At 35.6% G+C, this 25,374-nt stretch overlaps 1 protein-coding gene across 1 annotated transcript; it reads right to left on the bottom strand.

The window, feature by feature from the left end:
- Positions 1–15,883: 15,883 nt before the first annotated feature.
- Positions 15,884–22,157, bottom strand: LOC123769756 (gamma-interferon-inducible lysosomal thiol reductase). The gene is made up of 5 exons (XM_045761000.2): positions 22,040–22,157; positions 20,072–20,215; positions 19,180–19,350; positions 18,608–18,754; positions 15,884–16,754 (listed from the first exon to the last, which is right to left on the bottom strand). The coding sequence occupies exons 1-5, from the start codon at positions 22,133–22,135 to the stop codon at positions 16,656–16,658; spliced, it is 657 nt and encodes a 218-aa protein (XP_045616956.1). The 5' UTR covers positions 22,136–22,157; the 3' UTR covers positions 15,884–16,655.
- Between the last annotated feature and the right edge of the window lie 3,217 nt (positions 22,158–25,374).

Genomic DNA, 25,374 nt, shown 5'->3' with positions numbered 1-25,374 from the left:
ATTAATTTCTCAACTCACCGGATCGACTACTGGACTAGGTCTCACTGGGGGAAACTGAAGCAAATAGCCTCTACAGTGGCTGCTTCGGGAGCGCATGTAACTCACACCCTCTCTCGGCGACGCCCGGATCCGCTCTGAGAGTGGGAGAGGTGCGGACCAACACTGCACGAAACGAGCGAGAAATCTACCGTCTCATACACATTTTAACATACAAACACTAGCATATGTAAAAAAACGTTTGTATTAGCAGTAATACAACACACTGATATTTGAACAAGAACAAAGATTTAGACTAATACAAAAATAAAGGCTAAACATTACATACATGACAGTCACCATCGTAGCAATGAAGTCAGATATTTTCCTCATACACATAACTCACGTGATCCCATCATTGTATTGATACCATCCTTTCCTACACCTGTTGCTATATAGTCGTAATGGCTTGGCGCTTTCCCCCTGATAGTTCATTTCCTTTCCTTCCTGCACCTGTTTAATACAGACTTAAACTGCTCGAGAGAGAGAGAGAGAGGGAGAGGGAGTACAGATATTTACATTCAATAGATACCTAAGATTTTAGAAGTACAACATACATACCACAATGTCTAAATGCAAGAGATCTTAAAGCATCAGTACCATAACCAAAATATTTTGTTTGAATACCGTTTTTTAGTTAATACTAATTATAGAAATACGTTCTTCAATTTCCTCTTGTTTGTTGTTTAAGATTCGCTACTTGGAACAAGTTCCAAATAGCACGGGCTATGTAAGCCCGTTAAGCTTGTTTATAGTCAGTATATTTTATGAAGTGTAAGTCTAGTTGTTGTTTTAGATTCATAACTATAGCAATATGTTATATAATTCTTTACTAATAATTTACTATATTAAGGTATACTAATAACAAATGAATTTATTATTACTATTATAATTTTTGTTGTTAGAATATATAAATAATATAACACTTGTATATATAATGTACTATTTATTCATCATCATTTAGACTATATTATTTTGATGCGAGCAAACAATATTTCACGGTAGAGGACCTTTTATTTACATTAGTGATATACATGATAACGCTACACTAGCAATATATTATATAATTCTTTACTAATAATTTTCTATATTAAGTTATACTAATAACAAATGCATTTATTATTTTTTTTTTGTTATTGAAATAAATATATAAATAACATAACAGTTGTATATATAATGCATTATTTGTTTATCATCGTTTAAATTCTGTATAATTTTGATGGGAACAAATAGTTCTTAATTTGTTGCTGTTCTTAAAGATTCGCTACCTGAAACAAAACGGTCCAAGCAGCACAGGCTGTGGTGAGCCCGTATGTATAGTTCTTAATTATTAAGGACGTTTACTTATACTAAAAATATACATGTTAAAGCTACATGAGCAACATATTATACAATTCTTTACTGATAATTTATTTTACCATTTACTGCAAATAAAATATTTATTTATTATTAAGAGTATATTTTTTGTATTATTACAATAAATATACAAATAATATATCATTTGTTTGCATGTATAACATTTAATACATTACTCGTTAATCGTCATCTTGACTCTATATCATTTTGATGTTCCGTTGACCCCACTTTCGCGTGTGTCGACTTGTTGACAGAACATTTTCCAAAAGTGTTTACAACCAGTACGTGGTTGCGTGGCAGGTCGACTTCTATTTGTCCACCAAGTCACTATGTGTGGTAGTAGTCCACAGAATTATTCTGATAAAGACCGGTGATACCATTTGTTTTATATATATAAAACCATTTTGCAGCGATCGTTTCTCTAGGACTATATGCTTTATAATGAACCTCCAGTCAGAACTGTATATATATACTTTTGAAGAGAACCATGATTATATTGCGATATTAATATTGATTATATTGCTATCAATATTCTTATATAATTGTTACAGTGTCAGACCACGGAGGAAAATTGAAACAGGAATTTCCTTAAGTACTTTCGTATATTAATACATCTTCCGAAGGAGTCGCTGACTCCTTCTGAAGATGTATTAGTATACGAAAGTACTTAAGGAAATTCCTGTTTCAATTTTCCTCCGTGGTCTGACACTGTCACATTTTTAATCACGTGTTTATTTTCGTGATTTACACACTTATATAATTGTTATATCTTAAACAACAGCTTGATTGACAGTTTACTTTGAATTTGTATAGGAACATTTCAATATTGAACAGTTGCTCCTACCTCGAAGACCCAACACAATCCTTTGTGTCTGTATTACTAAGAATAGATTTCGTGTATGTAGGTGCTTGCAGATGTATTTTTAACAAAATTCGAAATGTTTATATTGGACGATAAATAATAGATAATTTAGGGGTCAATAATAAACCGGCCATTACTAGAGAAGTGTGCATGTACCCCTTTAATCCCAACGCCATACACCACCTGCCCTGTGGGCCCCTGTAGTATTTAACTTAATATGGTGTTTTTTACTAGAGTAAATTTACACCTGGTGTGTAGCTCTCTTGAGTATATTACTTCATCAGGTATGTGTGGCTCCCTGGGGTGTATTGCTCCACCTTGTGTATGGCTCTCTGGCACGGTAGAGCGACGGTCTCGCTTCATACAGGTCAGCGTTCAATCCCCGACCGTCCAAGTGGTTGGGCACCATTTCTCCCCCACCGTCTCATCCCAAATCCTTATCCTGAACCCTTCCCAGGGCTATATAGTCGTAATGGCTTAGCACTTTCCCCCCCTGATAATTCTCTCCCTCCGGTATATAATACATGAAATATTATGCTTGAGTGTTAAAGGTGAGTCTAATTGAAGGTGACTAGCTATATTTTAAGATTTAAATTCGAACACATTATAAGGACATTTGACCATAAGTGGTAACGGAGATTTTTCGCATTTCAACCAAATTGACTTCAAGTTTGGAAAAATAGATATTCAAAATATTATACTCGCTCATTCATTAAAATATTATACTTGACTGCTGATATTATGATCAGCATAATATTTTTTGATATTATGCTATTTTTTTAGTATAATTGAAGACGGTTGCACATATCTAAAGCTTTTGATTTAGTATATTTTATCAGAATATATGATCATAAAATAATAGTTTGATTAGGTTAGGTCTTAATGATACTTGACCTCAAATGAAGTGTGAGTTTAAAAAAATACATAAAAGAAATATTGAGATGTTAAAAACTTGTTTGCATAAAATAACAAATAATAATTCATTGTGTCGGGGGACAGAAAGCCAGAGAGTTGTCATACACGTTAGGTTTACAGCGATTAGGCTTTAGGCTTCATAGATTCGACGTTGAATTTACGTTGCATATACGTCACTTCAGTGTTGAAGTTGGTTCTATTTTGAATCAGAAATAAATCGACGTTGCGTTGACGTTGATTTGAAGTTGTTTAAACGTCGATATGTTGTAGAATTGGCGTTAAATATACGCTTATTCAAGGTTGGAATTGGCTTTAATTTAATTCACACACAATTCGACGTTGCAACTACGTCCAATTAACGTCGATTCAGTGTCGAGTTGACAAATCAACGCTAAAGCAACGTCAAATCGACATTAAATCAACATCAAAGCGACGTCTATGTCCATTCCAAGACATTAATCTCGCCGTGAAATCGACGTTGACTCGATTGCCATTACAAGTAGAACCAACAATAAAACTGATATGACGTTTATTCAATGCTAATTCGACATTGAATCGTCATCAATGAGGCGTCGAATCGTCGTTAAGGCAACGTCGAATGGACGTGAATGCAAAGTTGAATAAACGTCAATGTATTGTCGATTCGATGATGATCCTTAATAAAACCAACACTAACACTGACGTTTATTTAACGTCAGTTAAATAAACGTCGATTCAGTGTTGATTTCATTAGCTGGGTTAGAAAGGCATAACAATATCCTTTCGCAAACGCTGATATCATGCCTATAGGATACACTTGATATCATCAAGGCAAATGGGGGGCCATCGACAAGCCGCTGCCTTTCTGTCCTCATCGAGGCCACGAGGGTTTGTGTCCCTCAGGTAAATTAGGTAAATCAGATATGTTAAACCAAGGGATAAAACCACCAGGTTCTGCATAAATAGGATTCTCTCCGGTGGTTATCCAGCATCATGATTCTGGCAGGACTCTCTGCAGTGGATATCCAACTTCCTGATTCAGACAAGACTCTCTCCAGTGGATATCCAACATCCTGAATCAAGCAGGACTCTCTCCAGTGGATATCCAACATCCTGATTCAAGCAAGACTCTCTCTAGTCGATATCCAACATTATGATTCAGGCCGGACTCTGCAGTGGATATCAAACATCCTGATTCAGGCCGGACTCTCTACAGAGGATATCTAACATCCTGATGACATTGCAGAGAGAGAAGTTGTCTACACAGTGATTGGATGTTGTGATATAGTGTATGCTTGAAGATTTAAAATAATATCTACATATATAACGAACAAAGAAATTTTTTATATCCATTTATTATTAAGCTCATTATAATTATTATTAATTGCTCATCAACTTATTTTTCTTAATGATATGTTGAGAAAACATGATGATATATTTGATATTTGAATTGGCTGTATCTCGGTAAATATGTGTGTAAAAGCCTTCATATTGAAAAATAGCAAAGAAAGAGTTTACAGAAAGAAACATCAAAGATTACGGTAAATCTAATGGTAGCATTTTCAAAACGATTCTATGGCTGGTTTTGATTTTGAGTTTTGCGAAAAATGACGATTTCGCCGAGGCGGCGATTCTTGCCCGGCAGCTGGGCTTGGCGCCATCTTTTGGTAATTACTAACTCACTTCCTTGACGGCTGAGCTGTGTGGCCGTCATGTCTTTGAAGGCTTTTAAACACATATGCTTACTTTTATCTTTTGGTCCGATTTTTATTACTTGACCTAATCATTGACCATATATATACTAATACAAAATAAGATAATGTATTACTTATAATAAAGTAAGTTTTTGTGAGAAAATATCTGGTAATCTATGTAATGCATTATATAGAGCTGCAATATTTATTCTTTTTTATATGTTTTAATCATTTATATAAGAGTCCATTTCCGCTCTTCTTTTTTTTTTTTTTTTTTTTTTTTTACAAAAGTCCTTCTATTGATGTTCTGCAACCTGAAGACAATGAAGGCATATCGTAAAGCTGTTGATATCCTGCAATGTGCATACTGTAGGAGGTCCTTGCATCTAAAGATATCTACTTTTTTATATAGTTCTGATATGTTTCGCCTCTTTGGGGCTCCTTATATCTTGGTTACATCCGCTGTATTCCTTCGTGGGTATTCTACATCCTGATGATAAGTTAGGATACTCTTCATCCTTAGATATCCAATATGTCTGATAATGAGGGTCAAGTTTCTCATCTGTGGACATCCAATATCCTGATTCAGGCAGGACTCTCTCCAGAGGATATCCAACATTTTGATTAAGGCAGAACTCTCTCCAGTGGATATGCAACGTCCTGATTCCGGTAGGACTATCTCCAGTGGATATCCAACATCCTGATTCAGATAGGACTCTCTCCAGTGGATATCGAACATCCTGATTCAGTCAGGACTCTCCAGGGGATTTCCAACATCCTTATTCTGGAAGGACTCTCTAGATGATATCCAACATTCAGGCAGCTTTCTTCAATGGATATTCGATATCCTGATGACATTGCCGACAAAGGCGTTTTCTACACAGTGATTGGCTTGAATAACAAATAATATTTTCATAAATGACGAACAAAGAAAAGCGTACTTTTTAAATATCCATTTATTAAGCTCATTATAATTATTATTACCTGCTCATCAACTCATTTTTCTTAAAAAAAATATGTTTGGAAAAGTTAATAGTGTTTGATATTTGTATTGGCTGAATCTCGGTAAATATGTGTGTAAAAGCCTTCATATTGAATATTAGCAAAGAAAGAGTTAAAAGAGGGAAACGTTATGGTAGTGCGTTAAAGCCAATGGTAATATTTTTAAAACGATTCAATGGCAGGTTTAGATTTAGATTTTTGTTCAAATATGACGATTTCGCCAAGGTGGCAATTCTTCCCTGGCTGTTATGGAAAACCATCTCTAATATCCTAGGATCTAAACAACAATCACATAACATGCAGATCAATCTCTCTTAGAATGGTTACACACTTGCAACAGACTTAAAAACTGCAACTGAATTTAATATCTTCTTTTATTAATCGGTGCTAACCTTGGGAGATAAATCTCAGAGACTCAGACACATGTTGCTCCACACATCTCACCAGCAGCTATCCTAACTCTACTCTTTTTACCAGTCAGCCCGACAGACATTATATCCATAATTCAACTTCTGTGAAATACCATCTATGGTATATAAATGTGTTGCCCCTGCTCTTGCACTACCCATAGCTCTGCTATTCAATATATCTCTAGTGTATCATACTTTTTTTTATATACTGAAAAAAGCGAGAGTAATGACATTTCATAACGGAGGGGAGACGGCTGGCATTGTAACACTGTAAAAGTGTTTGAGTTAGTTTATTTAAAATATATATAGAGTACATGAGTCACAGACAAGGATCTGAGAGGCGCCAGTTGTCTGCCTGAGATCTCACACCTCAAAGCGTTAATGACCTCAAGTGACCTGAGGTCAGATCATGAGAATTTCACCTTGCTTCCGCTAAGCTCTTAATTGTAGTCTGGTAGCCTTCAAACAAGCCGACGTTTAAGGAGTGGCTTGGTAGTGCCGGAGGCTATCTATTTGTGGGCGGAGTTAGCTACTAGGTTCCCCAATATAAACTCGGAGAACTATCCAGAAAGGAGCATTAATCAAGAGAACGGCCGACAGCCTCCCTGCTCTGCTCGTCTGCTGTTCTCTTGATTAATGCTCCTTTCTGGATAGTTCTCCGAGTTTATATTGGGGAACCTAGTAGCTAACTCCGCCCACAAATAGATAGCCTCCGGCACTACCAAGCCACTCCTTAAACGTCGGCTTGTTTGAAGGCTACCAGACTACAATTAAGAGCTTAGCGGAAGCAAGGTGAAATTCTCATGATCTGACCTCAGGTCACTTGAGGTCATTAACGCTTTGAGGTGTGAGATCTCAGGCAGACAACTGGCGCCTCTCAGATCCTTGTCTGTGACTCATGTACTCTATATATATTTTAAATAAACTAACTCAAACACTTTTACAGTGTTACAGCATAAACAATTACAGACCAATATAAAATCTACTTGTACTTTAACAAATATTTGAAAAAATTGCTTACAAACATCTATTCCTACCTCAACATATTAAGTCCCTGCCAATTTGGCTTCCGTTCCCAAAGGAGTACCAATGATCCCATTATTAGTTTGTTTAATATAATCTACACAGCCCTTGACAAAAATGAGTTCCCAATTGGCCTTTTCATTGAGCTGAGAAAGGCCTTTGATACTGTAAACCATAGCTACTTCTTACTTAAACTTAACCACTATGGCATCCGAGGCCTTGTTCTGAACTATATTCGCTCCTGTCTCATTGACAGACACCAATATGTAGCCATCCATAACATAACCTCCCCCACTTAACCATTAACAGTAAGAATGCCACAGGGCAGCATCTTAGGACCTCTCCTATTTCATGTATACATCAATGATTTGCCAAATGTTTATAACATTCTTAAACCTATACTATTTGCTGAGATACTACCTTCATCTATTCTGACCTCAACCCCAACACTAAATAATATTGTAAATAATGAATTAAAAAAAGTCCACACATGAATGTCAACCAACAAACTTACACTAAACATCAAAAAGACCTACTTCATTTTATTTGGGGACTAAATCATCAAATCAAATTCAATTTCAGATAGACAATGTTAACTTTAGCAATAAAAATGAGGGAAAGTTCCTTGGCCTATACATAGACAAAAGACTCAACTTCAGCACCCACATAAAACACATAGCCAAAAAAGTATAAAAAATGGTCGGTATACTCTCTAAAATTAGATATTATGTTCTCCACTCTGCTCTATTCTCATTATACTATGCGCTAACCCTATCCCTATCTTACATACGGTATCTGTCCATGGGGTTCAACCACTATGAATTGCTTCAAGCCCATCCTCACTCTGCAAAAATCTGCTATATCAAAACTCTGTCTTCAGATAACACACAGCCCCTCTGTTTAAGTCCCATAACATGCTAAACATACATCACTCCACACAATCTTATGTGCTATTTGCAATGTACAAAATCTTGTTCCTAAATGCTAATCTTGATTTGAAACTTTTCCTTGAGAGGTGTAATAGAACCCATGAGCACCACACCAGAAATAAATATCTTTTTGATAATCCCAGTCAAACTAAATCTGTGAAAACACTCCATGCAAATATAAGGATTCATTCTATGGAACTCACTCCCTAACAAATTACAAACATGTCCAAACTATGCCTCATTCTAAAGTAAAACCAAAAAGTACCTGATTTCATCCTCATAGTTTCCTACCTTGTGCTTAAACTCATACTGTATCTTGTACTACCCAATTCCCAAAATATTAGTACTTACCACATACATATTCACCTGTGTAATCCCCTCTGTCAATTTATATTATAGTTATATGTTGATATAAAATTTTGCTACAATGTACCTTTTCAGCTAACCTGATATGTTTGATTAAGGACCTGCCTGAAATGCTATGCATGTTAGTGGCTATTCAAGAATGTAAAAATACCAATCTTATGTAATCTCACCATTGTACCTTCTTGTGAATTTAGATTATTATTATTTGATTAGTGTTCCAACTCTAGTTGGAATACTTAAAGTTCTCTATGAACCATGCATAAATGAGTACAGTATATGTTAATCATAGGAAAATTAATTTAAAGACTAATATATTTTATGTTGGCGACCAAATCAGTATAAAAGGTTAAGAACCAAGACCTTATCATAATCATTTTATTTGGAAGAATTTAAAAGCAGTAAATTACAAAATAAAATTTACAACACTAGAATATTAGATAATATCGACTAAACCAAACTACAATTTTGGTTCAAACAAGGAATTTATTTTACAGTTTTTAACTAATGGAATAAAACATTAGTTAACTCTACAGAACATGGAATAAAATGTCAGAACGATACAACACAACAGGAGAAATTCCAACAAAAAATTAATTATTATATAGTAATAATACCACCACTTGACTCTGTATTGTTATTTAGCTTGCTGTCTTGCACAAACCTAGAAAAGCATACAAAATTATAATACAAACATCATTGCACATGGCACTATGAAGTTAATTAGCTTGATAGTATAAAATTAATCAAGGAAAATAGAATATTACTCCAATGAAAGCATGATACCACAAGGTTAGCCTCTCTCCTTCTGGGAACATCAAAAACTTCATACACTATAACAATTAGAAAGCACCTATATACATTTTGAATGTAGCACAATATACTTAAGGTTAGACAGGTGTGGGCACACACATTAAGATGATCTCCAATAACCAGTAATTATATACACCACAATAAGCTCTGCAAATCACTGCCTCCTGTGTTCTGCCCATCCACACATACTCCTTTTTGGATCAGATTGTGTTCCAACAATATTTTCATTATTTAATTAATGATATCCTATTTACAATATAGAATTCTAATTCTAATTTTTCATTGCCAAAAATTCACTTTATGCAATTTAATTCCTGAGACCTGGAACGTCAAGAACAAGAGGTCATAGATTTAAATTAACTGAACAAAGCTGCCAAGGAAATATACAGTACCAAACAGATAAATCTGATTTACCTGAAGGCCACTAACCCTAATGGTCTTGAAGAGGACAGGAAGCCAGTGGCTTGTCAAACGTCCTCACATTTGCCTTGATGATCTTTTCCACATAGATTTTAAAACTTAACAGTTTTGGCTTTTACGGCTTCGGCAGATAGGCAGTTCCAGAGGTTTATAACCCTGTGGGTGAAAAAGCATATTCACTTCTCTAATAAAAGCACAGTTCACTAAAATCACTTCACTAAAATACATATTCACTTCACTTCAATAGCATAGACAATTAACTATCACAGAGTAGAAGGTTGGAACAAATTAAGCGAGAAAGTGGTTTAGGATAAAACCATCAGTAGTTTCAAAGTGTTGTTTGACAAAGAGTGCTATGAGTGTAACTCTAATCCTGTAACAAGTGCCTGACTTGTACACATTTACAGGCCTCAACCTCATTAGACTAGATGGCAAGTACAAACAGCAACATCCTTTTCATTTGAAAGATTTCATACAAAAGTGAAATCTTTCAAGTGAAATGTGTGTGAAAGCCCTAACAACTGAGAGTCTTATGAATATGGTAGTCTATATTACTACCATGGTAGTAATATGGTAGTCTAGGGGCATGTTAATTATATGGGTCCCATAACTCATGTTGCTATTCTCCTAGTGATTCTTTTTTTCATAGAGATACAGTTAGATGACAGTCTCCTTGGTATAGTGGTAAGATGTTGGCCTGGCGTTCCGTGAACGCTTTGTCCTGGGTTAGTATCCTGGCCGGGAAAGATTTACTGGGTGCAAATCCTTAACTGTGGCCTCTGTTTAACCAAACAGTAAAATGGGTACCTGGTTGTTAAAACGATTCTTCACGGGGGTCGTATTCCGGGAACCATAGGATTAAGGACTTGCTCGAAACGCTACGCATACTAGTGGCTGTACAAGAATATAACAACTCTTGAATATATAAATAAATAAATACATAAATAAAAAAAATTACCATGTACTGTGCATAATGTGGTGTTAAGAATTTCAATGTGCTAGGAAATGTGGGTGCAAGAGTAAGGAGATTGTGGGTACCTAGCAGGGATTCATTCTAGTGATATTTATATTTAATTCCCCAGGAATATATTTAGCTATGTAACCGATGACTTTTTTGGTGACCACTGTCTGCTCATTAACTAAAAGTATTTTAAGTATTGTAGTGTAACTATTGAAGTATTCCAGAATGATTTCTGAAACATAATTACTTACTCATTAATGATGTAACTTAGTTGCTTTCCCAATTCCAGTAATAACTAGGAATTATGAACATGGAAAAAAGCCTGGCTGACTGATTTAACAATTCTCAGAGGATAAACATGGATACAAAAAGCTCATTTATGTGATAATTAAAAGAATACTTCTAGTTACAGTGAGTGGATGGTGACCTTGTATAGAGAGAGCTGTCTAGTAAGTTCTACAATACTCCTAGTTACAGTGAATAGTGAGTAGTATGCAGTGGGAAGTGACATGCAAGTTCTATACAATAATTAACATCTATAATTACACTTTATTCTATATATAATAATTAATACAGTAATAATAAATATTGCATTATTCACATCGATCAAAGCAAAAAATTAAACAACTAATCACATCAAAACAGGTCACAATACAGTATTCCTACATTTACACAGCATGATCAAAGACCAAGCTGTGGGGGACGTTGGACCTTGGAATTCCCACAAGGTATGTTACCTTGAGGTTACCCAGAGATGGTTTCGGAGCTTAGCGTCCCCACGGCTCGGTCCTCAACCTGGCCTCCTCATTGCTGGACTGGTCAACCAGGCTGTTAGATGCAGCTGCTCGCAGCCTGACGTATGAGTCACAGCCTGGTTGATCAGGTATCCTTTGGAGGTACAGTATATATATATATAATCCCGGAATCTAGGTAAATTAAATGCTGGTCATCCTAATATAAATTCCTGTAATTTATATAAGTAATGAGACTAGAAAACATAAAAGTAACTTTGATATGTCTTATCAAAAGTTATAAAAACCCATAGAATATTAATTTTAAATCAATTGGAGTAAGAGCACTGATGAGTTTCTATTTGCTGAATAAAAAATGCCCATGAAATTTGTTTCAATAAAATGGTCTCATCTTGAGTATAGCTCAAACTTTCTACTCCCTGCCCCAATATTTATTAAATTTTCTTATCAAAATAGAATGTCCTAAACATAGCTATCAGAAACTATATTAAATTTAAAATATATTTCTTAATGGAATCTAAATAGAAAGTACATTATCTATAAAATAAATATGGATTTTTTTTTTTATTAACTTTGTTTCATCTTACTGGGTAAAAGAAATATATAGAGTAATAATGCTTGTTATTGGCCTATTTTTGAGTTTTCTGTATTGGTAGGTTTTCCTGGTGCTTGCATGGCCTATGAGGTGAATCTAACTTCATAGAATCTGCCCAAAATCTGCGTATGTGTTAGTGGCTTTGCATGAATGTAAAAAACACAATTGTTATGTACTTTCACAATCCCATGTACCTTCTTGTATATAAATAAATAAATTATATAAATAAATAAATAACTTCTACACTCACAGCATCCATGGTACTTGTTTGGTCTATGAGGGACATCTAATTTCTACAAAAGAGAAGATTAAGCTTAAATACAGGTTATGTTAACAAGGTCTTTATAGTACATCCAACTGATAATGTGATGTTATCTCGTGCAATACTACCAAAATGAGCAACATGTAAGATTTATTAAACACACACGCACTGGTACTATTTAAAATTAAAATGGTTACAGACACAATTTTCCTCAAAACAAGACACCAGGCCAAGTGAGTCTTATTATTTGACTGAATGCGCTAATAAATGCCTTTTCATATTACATTGATCCCTAAATCTCTTCTCACACTCTGGACACTCATAAGGCTTATCATCTGTATGCACCATATTATGAATCTTCATATTACCAAGACGACTGACTCTTTTTCCCACATTCTGGACACTCATGAGGCTTGTCACCTGTATGCAGTAACATGACTTATTATACTGCTACGGTGTCCAAATTTTCTCCCACACTCAGCACATTCTAAAGGTTTATTGCCTGTAGGCCCCCATTCTGTGAGTCTTCATAGTTCCATTATGTTTTAATTTTTTCCCACACTCTGGACACTCATGAAGTTTCTCACTTATGTGTATGAGCAAGTGTGTCTTCATATGTCCAAGATGACTAAATGCCTTCCCACACTCTGGCCACTTATGAGGTTCATCCTTGGTATGTACCATTCTGTGCGATTTCAAATGTCCAACACGATTTAATTTTTTCCCACACTGGACACTCGTGAGATTTATTACCCATGTGTACCAGCATGTGAGTCTTTGTGTCCTAACTGAGTGACACTCTGAACTTTCGTGAGGTTTATCACCAACATGCACCATCCTATGAGTCTTCATAGTTCCAAGTTGACTGAATTTTTTCCCACACACTGGAAACTCATGATTTATCGATATTATTTATGATGGTACAGTTTGTGTGAAAGTTATCTCTCATGAATTAAATAATAGTTATCTATTATTAGTTTAATAATTGTTAGCCGAGCTAAAGGTTAGCTCAGGTTGAGGTAGAATAGAATAGATTAGGTTAGATTTGTATAGAGTAGAGATAACGTGGCTGGGTCAAGCATTATGCAGCTCTTAGACCTTACTCTCTCCTAAAGACACATCATTGCAACTGACTAGTATAATTAAGCCTGCGTGCAGTCTCATGCATGGTGATTGAAGGCTATCTCCTCTCGATGACAACAGTTATTTTGTGATATGGGGCATCTCAACAAATACAAATACTTGTACAAACAACAAATACAAATATTTATTCAGGTAAAGTACATACATACAAGGTAAAATACAAAAGTTGATGGATTTATAGATAGAGCTAGTACATACAATGCCCTGAAGACAGCACTGCTTATGGCTAGAATAATTAGACTTGGGTATTGCCTTATACTTCATATGCTAAAGTTATCTCCTAACGATGACTGCAGGAGTTTTCTTCCAATGTACAGCGATTCTTCTTGATAGTAGGTGCAGTTTGCATGAAGGGTTTATCAACTAAATACTTGTCGGTAAAAGCTGTTGTTGTTGTGATTACTTAGGACGTATACATTCCTGTAGTAAACTTTACATTTTCTTTTGATGGCACTTTTGGGTAAACTATAATATTTAGTAGCTCATCATTTGCATAATTCTCGTTGTTGGAGAGAAGCGGTTTTCAAGGGAAGTTCACGGGAAAGGAAACAGTAGGACAAAGAGTAGGCTGCATCAGACAGAAATTATGGTCCCCTGGTATAGATAGCTCTCTCTATAAATCCAACATTATGTTTGTAACTCATGTTCTAGGTATGTACTTTTACCTGAATAAACATTTGATTTGATTTGGTAAACCAGTCCTGGGTTCGTATCCTTGCCGGAGAGGATTGACTGCGCGCCAATCCTTAAATGTAGCGTCTGTTCACACAGTAGTGAATGGGTACCTGTTTTGTTAATCGATTTGGCTGATCATATTCCGGGGAAAAGTAGGATTAATGACCTGCCCGAAACGTGATGCGTGCTGGTGGCCTTACAAAAAATGTAATAACGCTTGTATATATGTATATATATATATATATATATATATATATATATATATATATATATATATATATATATATATATATATATATATATATATATATATATATATATATATATATATATATATATATATATATATATATATATATATATATATATATATCAACTAAATACATATATATATATATATATATATATATATATATATATATATATATATATATATATATATATATATATATATATATATATATATATATATATATATATATATATATATATATATATATATATATATATATATATATATACATATATATATATATATATATATATATATATATATATATATATATATATATATATATATATATATATATATATATATATATATATATAAATTAAACTTCGACCCTGATGGAGACCTCTGTGTAAGCCTAACATGTATACATACACTTGTTGACTGTCCCCCTGACTAAATTTATTATTAAAAATAGAATCCATTTTCTTTAACAATATATCATAGAAAACGTTTATTGACAACTAAAAATGTTTTTTTGTGTGATTTTAATTTTTTCTAAGTATTTACTATACAAAAACTTTCTCTGGCAACTTAAAACCTTTCATTGGAAACTAAAATATAAATACATAATAGTTTTTTATGTGAACAATAATTTTTGTTAGCATAGTTATTAATAACCTTCATATAACAGTATAATAATGACAAATTAAAAATAAAGAAAAAATGAAAAGAAAAACTGAATAAATAAATGAAAGATAAATAAAACAAGCATATCCTATACGTACTGCAGTTGGGAATTACGATATATAGTTTACCCGAGAGCCACGTATTAACACTAGTGGCCTCGACGAGGAAAGGAAGCCGGCGGCTTGTCGTAGGTCCCTCCATTTGCCCTGGTGATCTTTTCCAGCTGGATTTTTTTTTTTTTTTTTTTTACACATTTCAGACAATGAAGGGAAGGGAATTGTTAGAAGAAAGCGCCAAGCCATTACGGCTATATAGCATTGGGAAAGGGTCAGGATAAGGATTTGGGATGGGACGAGGGAAGGAATGGTGCCCAAATACTTCTGGACGGTGGGGGGATTGAACGCCGACCTGCATGAAGCGAGACCGTCGCTCTACCGTCCAGCCCAAGTGGTTGGATGAGCTACTGATGAAATCTTGTTCACTCACATCAGATAATTCTGGATTAGAAAAAAAAGATAAAGGACCTACCCGAAACGCTATGCATGTTAATGGCTTTACAAGAATGTAAAAACATCAATGCTATGTACTCTCATTAACCCACTGTACCTTCTTGTAAATAAATAAATAAATAATAAATAAATACAATAATATTTCTTTGATGTAAAAAAGCTTAGATGTGAAGTAACTCTTCATTAATTATTCCTTTGGTAAAATATATTACGTTTAAATACATATCATTGAGGTTCATTCATGTATAGACAGTTATAAAACAACTTTTTGCTTCAAATATTTTATTTTAAATGACAATAAATTAAGTAAGGTATTTCTATCATTACGTTGATAAAGTTGTAGAATCAATTCAATTTCTTTCTTTATTATGCACCCAATCAACAGGATAACGAGTGATTGAATGGAGTCTCATTTGTTGTTGTTGTTAAAGATTTGCTACCTGAAACAAAAAGTTCCAAGTAGCACGGGCTAAGGTGAGCCCGTATTTTATGAGTTTCATTTGTTTTCTTAGTGCTTATAACAATCCTTCATGCGCTCATACCTCCCCCTACCAACTTCTTCTGCTTTGCTTATTTAGGTTCATACTTCTTGATGCAAATAATAATTTTTACTGATTATTGTATTAATTAATCATAAAAAATTTAAATAAAGTGTAATATTGCCATCAGCATAATTCAAATTTCACAAAAAACAAGATTATAACATAGTATTATAACAGTGTTATCAAAACGCTTTATAAAAGTATATATAAATTGTAACAGATAATAAACTTAAAAAAATAAAGGCATTGCAGGCTTACTATAGCCCGAGTTACATGGAACATTTTGTTCCAGGTAGCGAATCTTTTTAACAACATAAATTAAAATCCGCAGAAAAGTAATGTATCATTGCCAAACATAATAAATAACATGAGTAAACAAAGGAAAAAAAGCAAAATTTCAGTGTTTAAGGAAGGTAGCTTTCAACAATCTTTGTAACTCATTTTGAATATATGTACTTTTACCTGAATAAACATTATTATTATTATTATATAATATTAAGTTTGGCAGCTGCTGGGTTTGGTCCCCTGGTAGGCTTCACATACCGCTGTTCGCAGATCTTCCTGGGCAGCAGTCAGTTGCTCTCTTGTGAATTTCTGTATAAAATGTGATTAAAATATCTGTTTAGTTATGTGATTTAAGTACTTCACGCTTCAGCTGAATGGTTGCTTAATTCTCACACTTTACCTACTAAAGCTATAGAGTTAGCAAAATGAATAAAAATTATATTATATAAGTTCAAATGAGCAGTTAATTTTGCTGCGAGTACAAAATAGTTGAAGAGTAGTTTAAGTTTAATCTACCACAGTCATACTAATATTAAGATAAAAACAATGAAATTCAAAGTTAAAATATTATTAATATTATCCCCGTATTAAAATAAAAATATCAGTGTTTAAGAGAACACTGTCACCTTCATATAGTTATCAGCAATAATAATGTTCTTACCTGACAGACACCTGGTGTTCATCTCAATATATTTTCTGTATAATAACAAAAATTAAAATCTTTCCTATTCCTCGGGGGGAAAAAATTGCACATAATATACGACATGATCAACAATCTTTCGAATCGTTGATCAGAGAATTGTCTGTTGCCTGGTGTAAGATAGACATGAAGGAACGTGATGAGCAAAGAATTTCAGGTCCTTAATTCACTTTTTTTTTTTGAAGGGATATTCCTGCGCGGGCCCTAAGCCTCTGGCTGACCCACTAAGTGTTGCTTGTTTCTGCTTTACTTGGGCGGAGTATGAGTATTTATGAGTCGTATGGTCGCTTCAGTAAGATTTTGCCCCATGTGTTTAACAACTTCTGCTCTGTTGAATCTAAGTTGAAATCTTAATGGGTTTGTAACTGTGCATTGTGTTAGATAATGTTTCAGTGGCCTTTTAATTCACTTGAGTAACAAACTTGAGAATATTGTTTTTGGGCTATAGTTAAAGGTAACTATAGTTACCTGTAAAGGTAACTATAGTTACCTTTATAGTATTACCTAATACTATAAAGGTAACTGGTGAGTTTACCTCACGTAACCCCAAGCTGAGAGTCTCTCATCATCCCTAATATTTTGTTTAGTTGATTTCTTTCAAAATCTGCAAATATTGCTTCGATGAAAAATATGATGGTCGATGTCATGCTTTTTAGTTGGGAGTTCGCAGCAAGAGTTCTATGCCTTTTATTTTTTTAATATTGGGACCATGTTACCGTCTCTCCTGCCAGTATTTATATACCTATATGGGTAGCGATATACCTGTTCTCATTAATTTATTAAATATTTGAGTTAGTGGCCAACTGAGCTCCGCCTTGCTTTCTTTGAGGACACGTCTGAATACCTCATCAGTAAAGAGATATAGAGTTTGTTTTAAATAGTAAGTAATATATCTTATTCGATCCAAATAAATGGAACGACATGTGGAAGAGACTCAGCGAACATATGATGTGTTATAAACACAAGAAAACATTGAGAATATATTATAGGTCCACAAATGTTTACATTTTCTACCGAAGAAAAATATATATATATATTCAGAGAGGATTGGCGAAATTTAGGCTCACGTCTTAAGGAGGGATTAGAGACGAGCGTGAAGGAAGTCCCTGATCACCCTGCCTTAATTAAGGTGGAAATAAATGGCTCTAGAAACCATAATTCGTTGCGTAATTACAAGCACTTACAAGTTAAACCGATTTTCTCTTCCCACTAAGAAAATAACGTGTTATGTAATTATACATTTTTTCATATATTTTGTTGAGAATAAATGACAACTGCATTATGAATATTGTTTTTAGCATATATTTAATACGAAACAAATTATCTTATAGAAAAATATTATTGTTTAACAACATTTTATACCCATCTTGTATTTTATTCTCCCAGTTAAGTCAACGGAACCCCCCTACTTATGGAAATACAAATGTTAACATTTAAATAAAGTGAATCGAAAGGAACTTACATTGTTGATGAGAATCCAAGGGACGTAGTCAAGCCTGGGTTGTAGAGTAGCCTGCAGGAGGCCCACCTGGTGTTGCAGAAGGTGACCCTCTTGCCCCGAGTAACACTTCTCTATACCACTCCACTCCACACACGTCTCATTGGCACACTGAGATGAAATACAGGAGTCCCCGATCATTAATACACAGTACGCTGATGTTAGGGGGAAACTATTTCAAACATCATTAAATTAACTATTATATACCTAATGAACAAATCCACAAGGGCCGTGACGAGGATCCCCGACGCTGCCTTAATCGACTGAGCTACAAAGTAAAAAAGAATTGCAACCGGAAGTTCTACTGATCCTCGTCACGGCCCTTGTGGATTTGTTCATTTGCTGTGTCACGCTCTTGTGATTTCTGTGTGTAACCATTACCTAGTTTTATCATGCTTGAAATTTATAGATATTATATTTAATGGGTAACTGGTACAAAAAATAGAACGACCATTAGAAGGTCACAAGTATTTTCAACAAAGTATTTCTCTGAGAGAGAAAGAGAGAGAGAGAGAGACGTGAGATGGGCAGCCTACCACAGGCCCGGAGTCAATCCCCGAGAACCTATACATGACGCATCTTGCGAAGTCGAGAAATTGGTCACTATCGTTGATGTACTTCTTGGCACATGTTAGCATGGTGTTGGCCTGGCACTCCCTGTAGCCATGCTGGCACTTGTGGTTGTAGTCAGCACCCTCACCATATTCCTGAGAGGTTAAAGGTTATACTCTAGAGTTAAACAAGTGTCAGTGATACGTATACAACATTTTCTTAGCTTAAAATTTCTTTAAAATACAATTTCTTCTCAAAGCGTTTCTGCCCGAAACGCTTTGCGTAATAGTGGCTTTAGGTATTGTATGTACTAGCTCTATCTATAAATTCATCAATTTTTGTATCACCCCTTGTATGTATGTATTTTACCTAAATAAACATTTGAATTTTGAATTGAAAAACTTTAAATGTGTATGTGAGCCCAATACTATAATACGCAGTCCCTGCATGGAATCCGTACCGCGCTAGTCTGTTGTGGGCCTGCATCCTGGGAAGGGTCAGTAATACAGCCTTTCGGGACCTCTATATAACCCTAACATGTATATATATACACCGGCTGCCTGTCTCCCCGACGCAATGAATTATATCTAGGAACCCCTCAATTAAAACACAATCACTTCACAAATAAGTTGATCAAACTACACACTAGAAAGTGAAGGGACGACGACGTTTCGGTCCGTCCTAGACCATTCTCAAGTCGATTGTGAAAATCGACTTGAGAATGGTCCAGGACGGACCGAAACGTCGTCGTCCCTTCACTTTCTAGTGTGTAGTCTGGTCAACATATTTTAGCCACGTTATCGTGACTCCTCGTCTACACTTCACAAATAATATTTACATATACTGTAGCAATAAAAAACCAACGTTACAACGCACCACTGCCTTTCCATAGGAGTAGATGTCCAGTTCCGTGATGTTCTTGAGGTCTGGCCACGCTGGGTAGAGCTGGTTCAAGATAAAACGTCGACTGTCTGGACAGAGACTCTCGTAGAACACCAACACCTTCACCTTCACCGCCTCCTGCAGGAGAAAACCTTGATTTAAGCTTGGCCGAATATGGACTATTTGTTTTGAAACAACGTGTGCAGGACTATGTTTGAGGCTCTCTCTCTGCTGGACACTGGACAGAGGCACGGCTCTTCTTAATGTCTTTGACTGCATTGCTGGCATTGTTGGCCTTATAGTATATAAGCGTTCGATGCTTCTATTTTCTTACTCTCGGGATTAAGAAGAGCAATCAAGTTACCTATATTCACGGTAAAGAAAATAATGATAATTGAAGGGTATTTAATTTCTACAACATTTCGTTCCACTCTGGAACAACTTGAGGTAAAGAATGAATATACAAGGTGCAAATTTATCTTAACTACACATGTTAAGGAGGTGAAGTTGCGTTGGAGTTAAGGTGAAGTAATCACATAGGTGAATAAATAAGAGGGATAATAGGGGGATGGATTCCAATTAAGTTACTTATCAGGTGAGTTAGACAGTTTTCGCCTGATTCAATAACTTCTTAATCCCGAGAGTAAGAAAATAGAAGCATCGAACGCTTATATACTATAAAGCCAACAATGCCAGCAATGCAGTCAAAGACATTAAGAAGAGCCGTGCCTCTGTCCAGTGTCCAGCAGAGAGAGAGCCTCAAACACAGTTCTGCATACGTTGTTTGTGGGGAGGAGTGAGACGGCAGCAAGGCCGCACAGGTGTCTTGGGGGACCACCTGCAACACCTGTATTTACCTCGTTACGCTTCGCTTCAGGCGCCGCACCTGACCAAACTGGCTTTTTAGGTTAGTGAATCGTCCCACATCTCTTACGGGCTCACCATAGCCCGTAATACATGGCACTTCGTTCTGAGTAGCTAAATCTAAAACGACAACAACAACATCCCACAACTCAAGCACAGCACCGCTCCTGTGCCAGGCAAGTCCACTACGGGCTCACCATAGCCCGTGCTACTTGGAACATTTTTTATTTTTGTTCCCAGTAGCTGAATCTTAAACAACAACAACATCATCCCACAACTCAGACACATTATTATTAAATGTATTTAGATGTTCCTGTAGGCTCGGACGTTAGCTCTTGAGCCCCGCCTGTCGTGCATTAATTATCTCAATCATTTTATTGACAATGTTGCCAAATAATTGTTCTTCCTAATACTGCAGTGGGACATTACTGTCCGTTTCAGTAACTTATGTCAAAGTTACTGTCCATTGAAGTAACTTATAAGTACCTTCAACGGACAGTAACTATTCCTGCTTTTCACTCCAATATTCATTATACATTATGCACTTTCATTAATACATGATGTATTCATATTAATTTACATGTTATAAATAAAGTTAGAGATGAGAAGGATTTTTTATGAGAAAGATAACGTTGATAACGTTTAATGGTGAATTAACATTTAATTAACATTAAATGTTAATTCACCATCGAGAGAATGTCTGGTGATGGTTCGAGGGAAGCGAGAGGAATCTTGTGGTCGAGGTCCGAGGCTCAATATAGGAGAGGTCGGGTGGGAGAAGTCACTTTGAGTCTTAGGTAAGTCTTATGGTATTCTCAGTCCCTCGAAAAACAACTCCCACTTTACCTTGCACTTGAGCGTCATAACGTTAAGTGTAAGACGTCACTGTCACTCATGACGCAGGTGTGTGTCACTCATGACGCAGGTGTGTGTCACTCATGACGCAGGTGTGTCACCAACACTCTCACGACACATATGTATCACCTACCAACAGTGCCACACCGTAACAACACTGAGAACACACATTTAACATTTGTATTCTATACCTCGCTGTTCTCAACGAACTTTCACACATTTGTAATACACAACACAACTCACTGGTTCAGCAGAAGAGGCAATAACGCTTGACAGGTGTAGCAGCAGCAGCAGCAGCAGCAACAGGTGTGGCTTGGCACCTGCACCGCCAGACCCCATCGTGAGGTAGTGTGTGGGAACATCTGCCTCGCTCTCTCCACTTATATTGCCTGAGTGATGTCACTATATGGAGGAGGAGCCATACTAATATGTAACACTTCATAAAACGCTACTCTAATCTAATCACACATTATGTTATGTATATATGATTATATTTAAGATAATCTGTGAATCTGTGTCCAGCGTAGGTCAGATGCCTAGGGCTAGCCTAACCAAACTTTTCAGGGTGAAACACAAGGGGTGTGGGGGTGACACAGGCTAAAAAATTGTTATACGAATCTGAGATGAACAGGATTTTAAGCTGCTCGTCAACTAGTCCTCTGATGACCAAACCATGCGTCAGAAGAGGGAGATACGACAAGGTTTCGGTCCGTCATGGACCATTATTAAGTCGTGTGTGAGGAAGAGAACGACTTGAAAATGGGAAGGACTCACACACGACTCGATAATGGTCCAACATGGATCGAAAGGTCGTCGATCGAAAGGTCGTCGATCGAAAGGTCGTCGATCGAAAGGTCGTCGTTTCCCCACTTTCTAGTATGTGGTTTGGTCATTATATATTCAGCCACGATATTGCGAATTCATCGTCTGTAATTATAATCATCTCTTTGTGAAATATCCACCTACAATGTTGCTATTTAAGATTCGCTACCTGGAACAAAAAAGTTCCAAGTAGCACGGGCTATGGTGAGCCCGTAGTGGACTATGTTGTGGAAATTTCAGCTACTCAGAACAAATGTTTCAAGCAGCACGGGTTATGATGAGCCCGTAGAGGACTATTGTTATTGTTGTTGTTTAAGATTCGCTATTTGGAACAAAAAGTTCTAAGTAGCACGGGCTATGGTGAGCCCGTAGTGGAATTTTTTGCTGTTCTTAAGTCCTATTACTGAGTACTCCAAGGTGCTTCACAAATTACTATCATACAATTCTATTATCGTTATTAATTAAATTATATTAACTGTAATATTGAATGCATTTTCATTTGTTTTACATATTACATTATAATTAAGAGTCATTAATTTGCTTTTAGCTAAACTATTCATATTAAAGCTCCTCATTTATTATTGGCTTTATTAATGAAGAGTTTTGTTAGGTACGAAGATTGCTAAATCATTCTTATTTTGTAATTAGAATATGAGTAACTTTCTTGTACTATTAACTTTAATTTAAATGGTTCTTCAAAATATTCATATAAAGAATGATTTTGCAAAATTATTTTTTTTGCATTTGCTGTCGACAGATATATATTTCTCTAATACTCTGCTGTCATATATACAAAAATCTTATTTTTTTCCTATAATCTTTGAAACTTTTCAAGATGCGTTATATATATTTTTTAATTCGAAAATGTTCTTCCAAAATTGAGTTGGCGTTCAGGCTGCTCCGAAAAGTACACGAAAAGAATAGTCGTAAAAGCAGGAAAGTCCATCAACCTGCCCATTCGTCTTCTTCACTATCTACCCCTCCCCCCTTCTAATGGTCTCTCTGCCCCCCCCCCATTCCATCCATCACCTTGCCATTTCATCGCTTCCTCCAGGCAACTTCCCCTTCACCTGCTGCACCTCCGCACACGCATGTTCCTGTTCATATCACACCGCTACACACTTCTGCCCCTTTGTAAAGCCATTTCGCGTGTGCACAAAGTCGAGAAGGGAGACTGGGTTTGTGAAGCGAGGCATTTAAAGTTTTAAAATCAACAAGACGACGAAATTAATTGACTCTTGACTCAGCGAAGCAGTTATATATATCCCTTCTCCATATATATTACATATCCTCCTTTTTCCCAGTAAAGTGCTCATTCCCCCTATGTTCATGTTCACTGTTCGCACAAGTTCTCTTGAATTTCCATAGCTTTTTAGGAGGTTATTCTCTGTAAACATGTATCCCTTGTTCGGTTGATGTATCAACGCTTCTGCCTCATAATGGGAATACATTTCAATCAAATACAAATACAAATACAATTTTATTTAGGTAAGGTACATACATACAATAAATATTTACAAGGATTGTTTGACTTATAGGTAGAGCTAGTACATACAATGCCTAAAGCCACTATTACGCAAAGCGTTTCGGGCATTCATTCATTCAATCATTCTGAATTTATTTTAGACTAAGCAACATGAAGGTTGAAATCCTGGTTAAATCATATAATTGTTTAGATTAGGTTTTAACCTGGTAAATGCTAGTGATGGTAAAGACTAATACGAAGCTTATAAAATCTTAATGATTAGAGAATGCGTTGTGTTTTGTGTACACGTTATGGAGGAAAAAGGGTTTTCAGAGAAAAAACTAACCCAAAGAGTTTTTGATTTAGCGAAATAAACAACTCATACTTACGAGGCTAATTGAAAATACAAGATACACTTTTAACTTTTGAGCTAACAAGAACATCCTTTTTTTTAGCAAAAGATGGAGGTACTTCAACAAGTTACTAAATCTGAGATGATCCAAGCTACAGAAAAGGAATTGAGAAGTAAGTCAACTCAATCCCTTCAGTCTTCCATCCACAGTATTCGATTCTATGCTCGACTGACGTCGATGCTACTGTCGCGAGTTCTATGAAAACATTTGAAGAAGTTACTGAAATGTTTTAATATACAATCGAGTTACAATCACGAGATGCAGAAGTTGATATAGTCTTTGACATGTATCAAGAGAAAGACTTAGGTGTAGGACAAAAAAAATCATTTAACAGGACATAATCAAGGAGTAAGACAGCCTTGGCCAAGTATATCGATGTTTTTTGACCATCAATGCAAAATATAACTCAGTTTATCCTGTAAGAGAAATGTCTGAAATAATTTGTTTAAGGATAGACTTTACAAAATAACTGTGCGAGTGGGTTGGTTGAAGGGGAAACTCTTTTAAAGAAGAAAAACACACAGGACCAGAAATGCCAGAGCTCTGCCGTTAAATAAACTGATAAAGACTGTTGCTTCGCATAAGTCACACTGCTAAGACTGCAACACTCAACAGTTTACCAACAGTATGTTAACAAAATGGTATCATCTAACACAGATGCATTTGTGTGAGCAATGACAAATTTTTGCCGTGTTTTTAAATTAAGTTTCTTGAAGAAATTATAGTGACACTTCCAGGAAAGGGCCACAGAACCAGATACAATGTAGTACATGGTAAATGTGAAGCAGTAGCAAAACAAATTCTTGAAATACTACATTTAGCGAGTGGCTGCGCCCCATCAGTAAAGTCAAAACAAAAATACACAACTCTAGCGAGGA

The sequence above is a fragment of the Procambarus clarkii genome, chromosome 14, assembly GCF_040958095.1.
Source record: "Procambarus clarkii isolate CNS0578487 chromosome 14, FALCON_Pclarkii_2.0, whole genome shotgun sequence".
Taxonomy (NCBI): Eukaryota; Metazoa; Arthropoda; class Malacostraca; order Decapoda; family Cambaridae; genus Procambarus; species Procambarus clarkii.
Note: the sequence above shows the minus strand (reverse complement) of the source record. Positions and strands in the feature narration are given on the sequence as shown.

Excerpts from the sequence above, each read along its gene's own strand:
- LOC123769756 (XM_045761000.2), bottom strand. The coding sequence starts at position 22,135 with ATGGGGTCTGGCGGTGCAGGTGCCAAGCCACACCTGTTGCTGCTGCTG. Across the intron at positions 20,216-22,039 it reads TTGCCTCTTCTGCTGAACCA|GAGGCGGTGAAGGTGAAGGT; the intron begins GTGAGTTGTGTT and ends TTTCTCCTGCAG. Across the intron at positions 18,755-19,179 it reads GGATTGACTCCGGGCCTGTG|TGTGCCAATGAGACGTGTGT; the intron begins GTAGGCTGCCCA and ends ATTTCATCTCAG.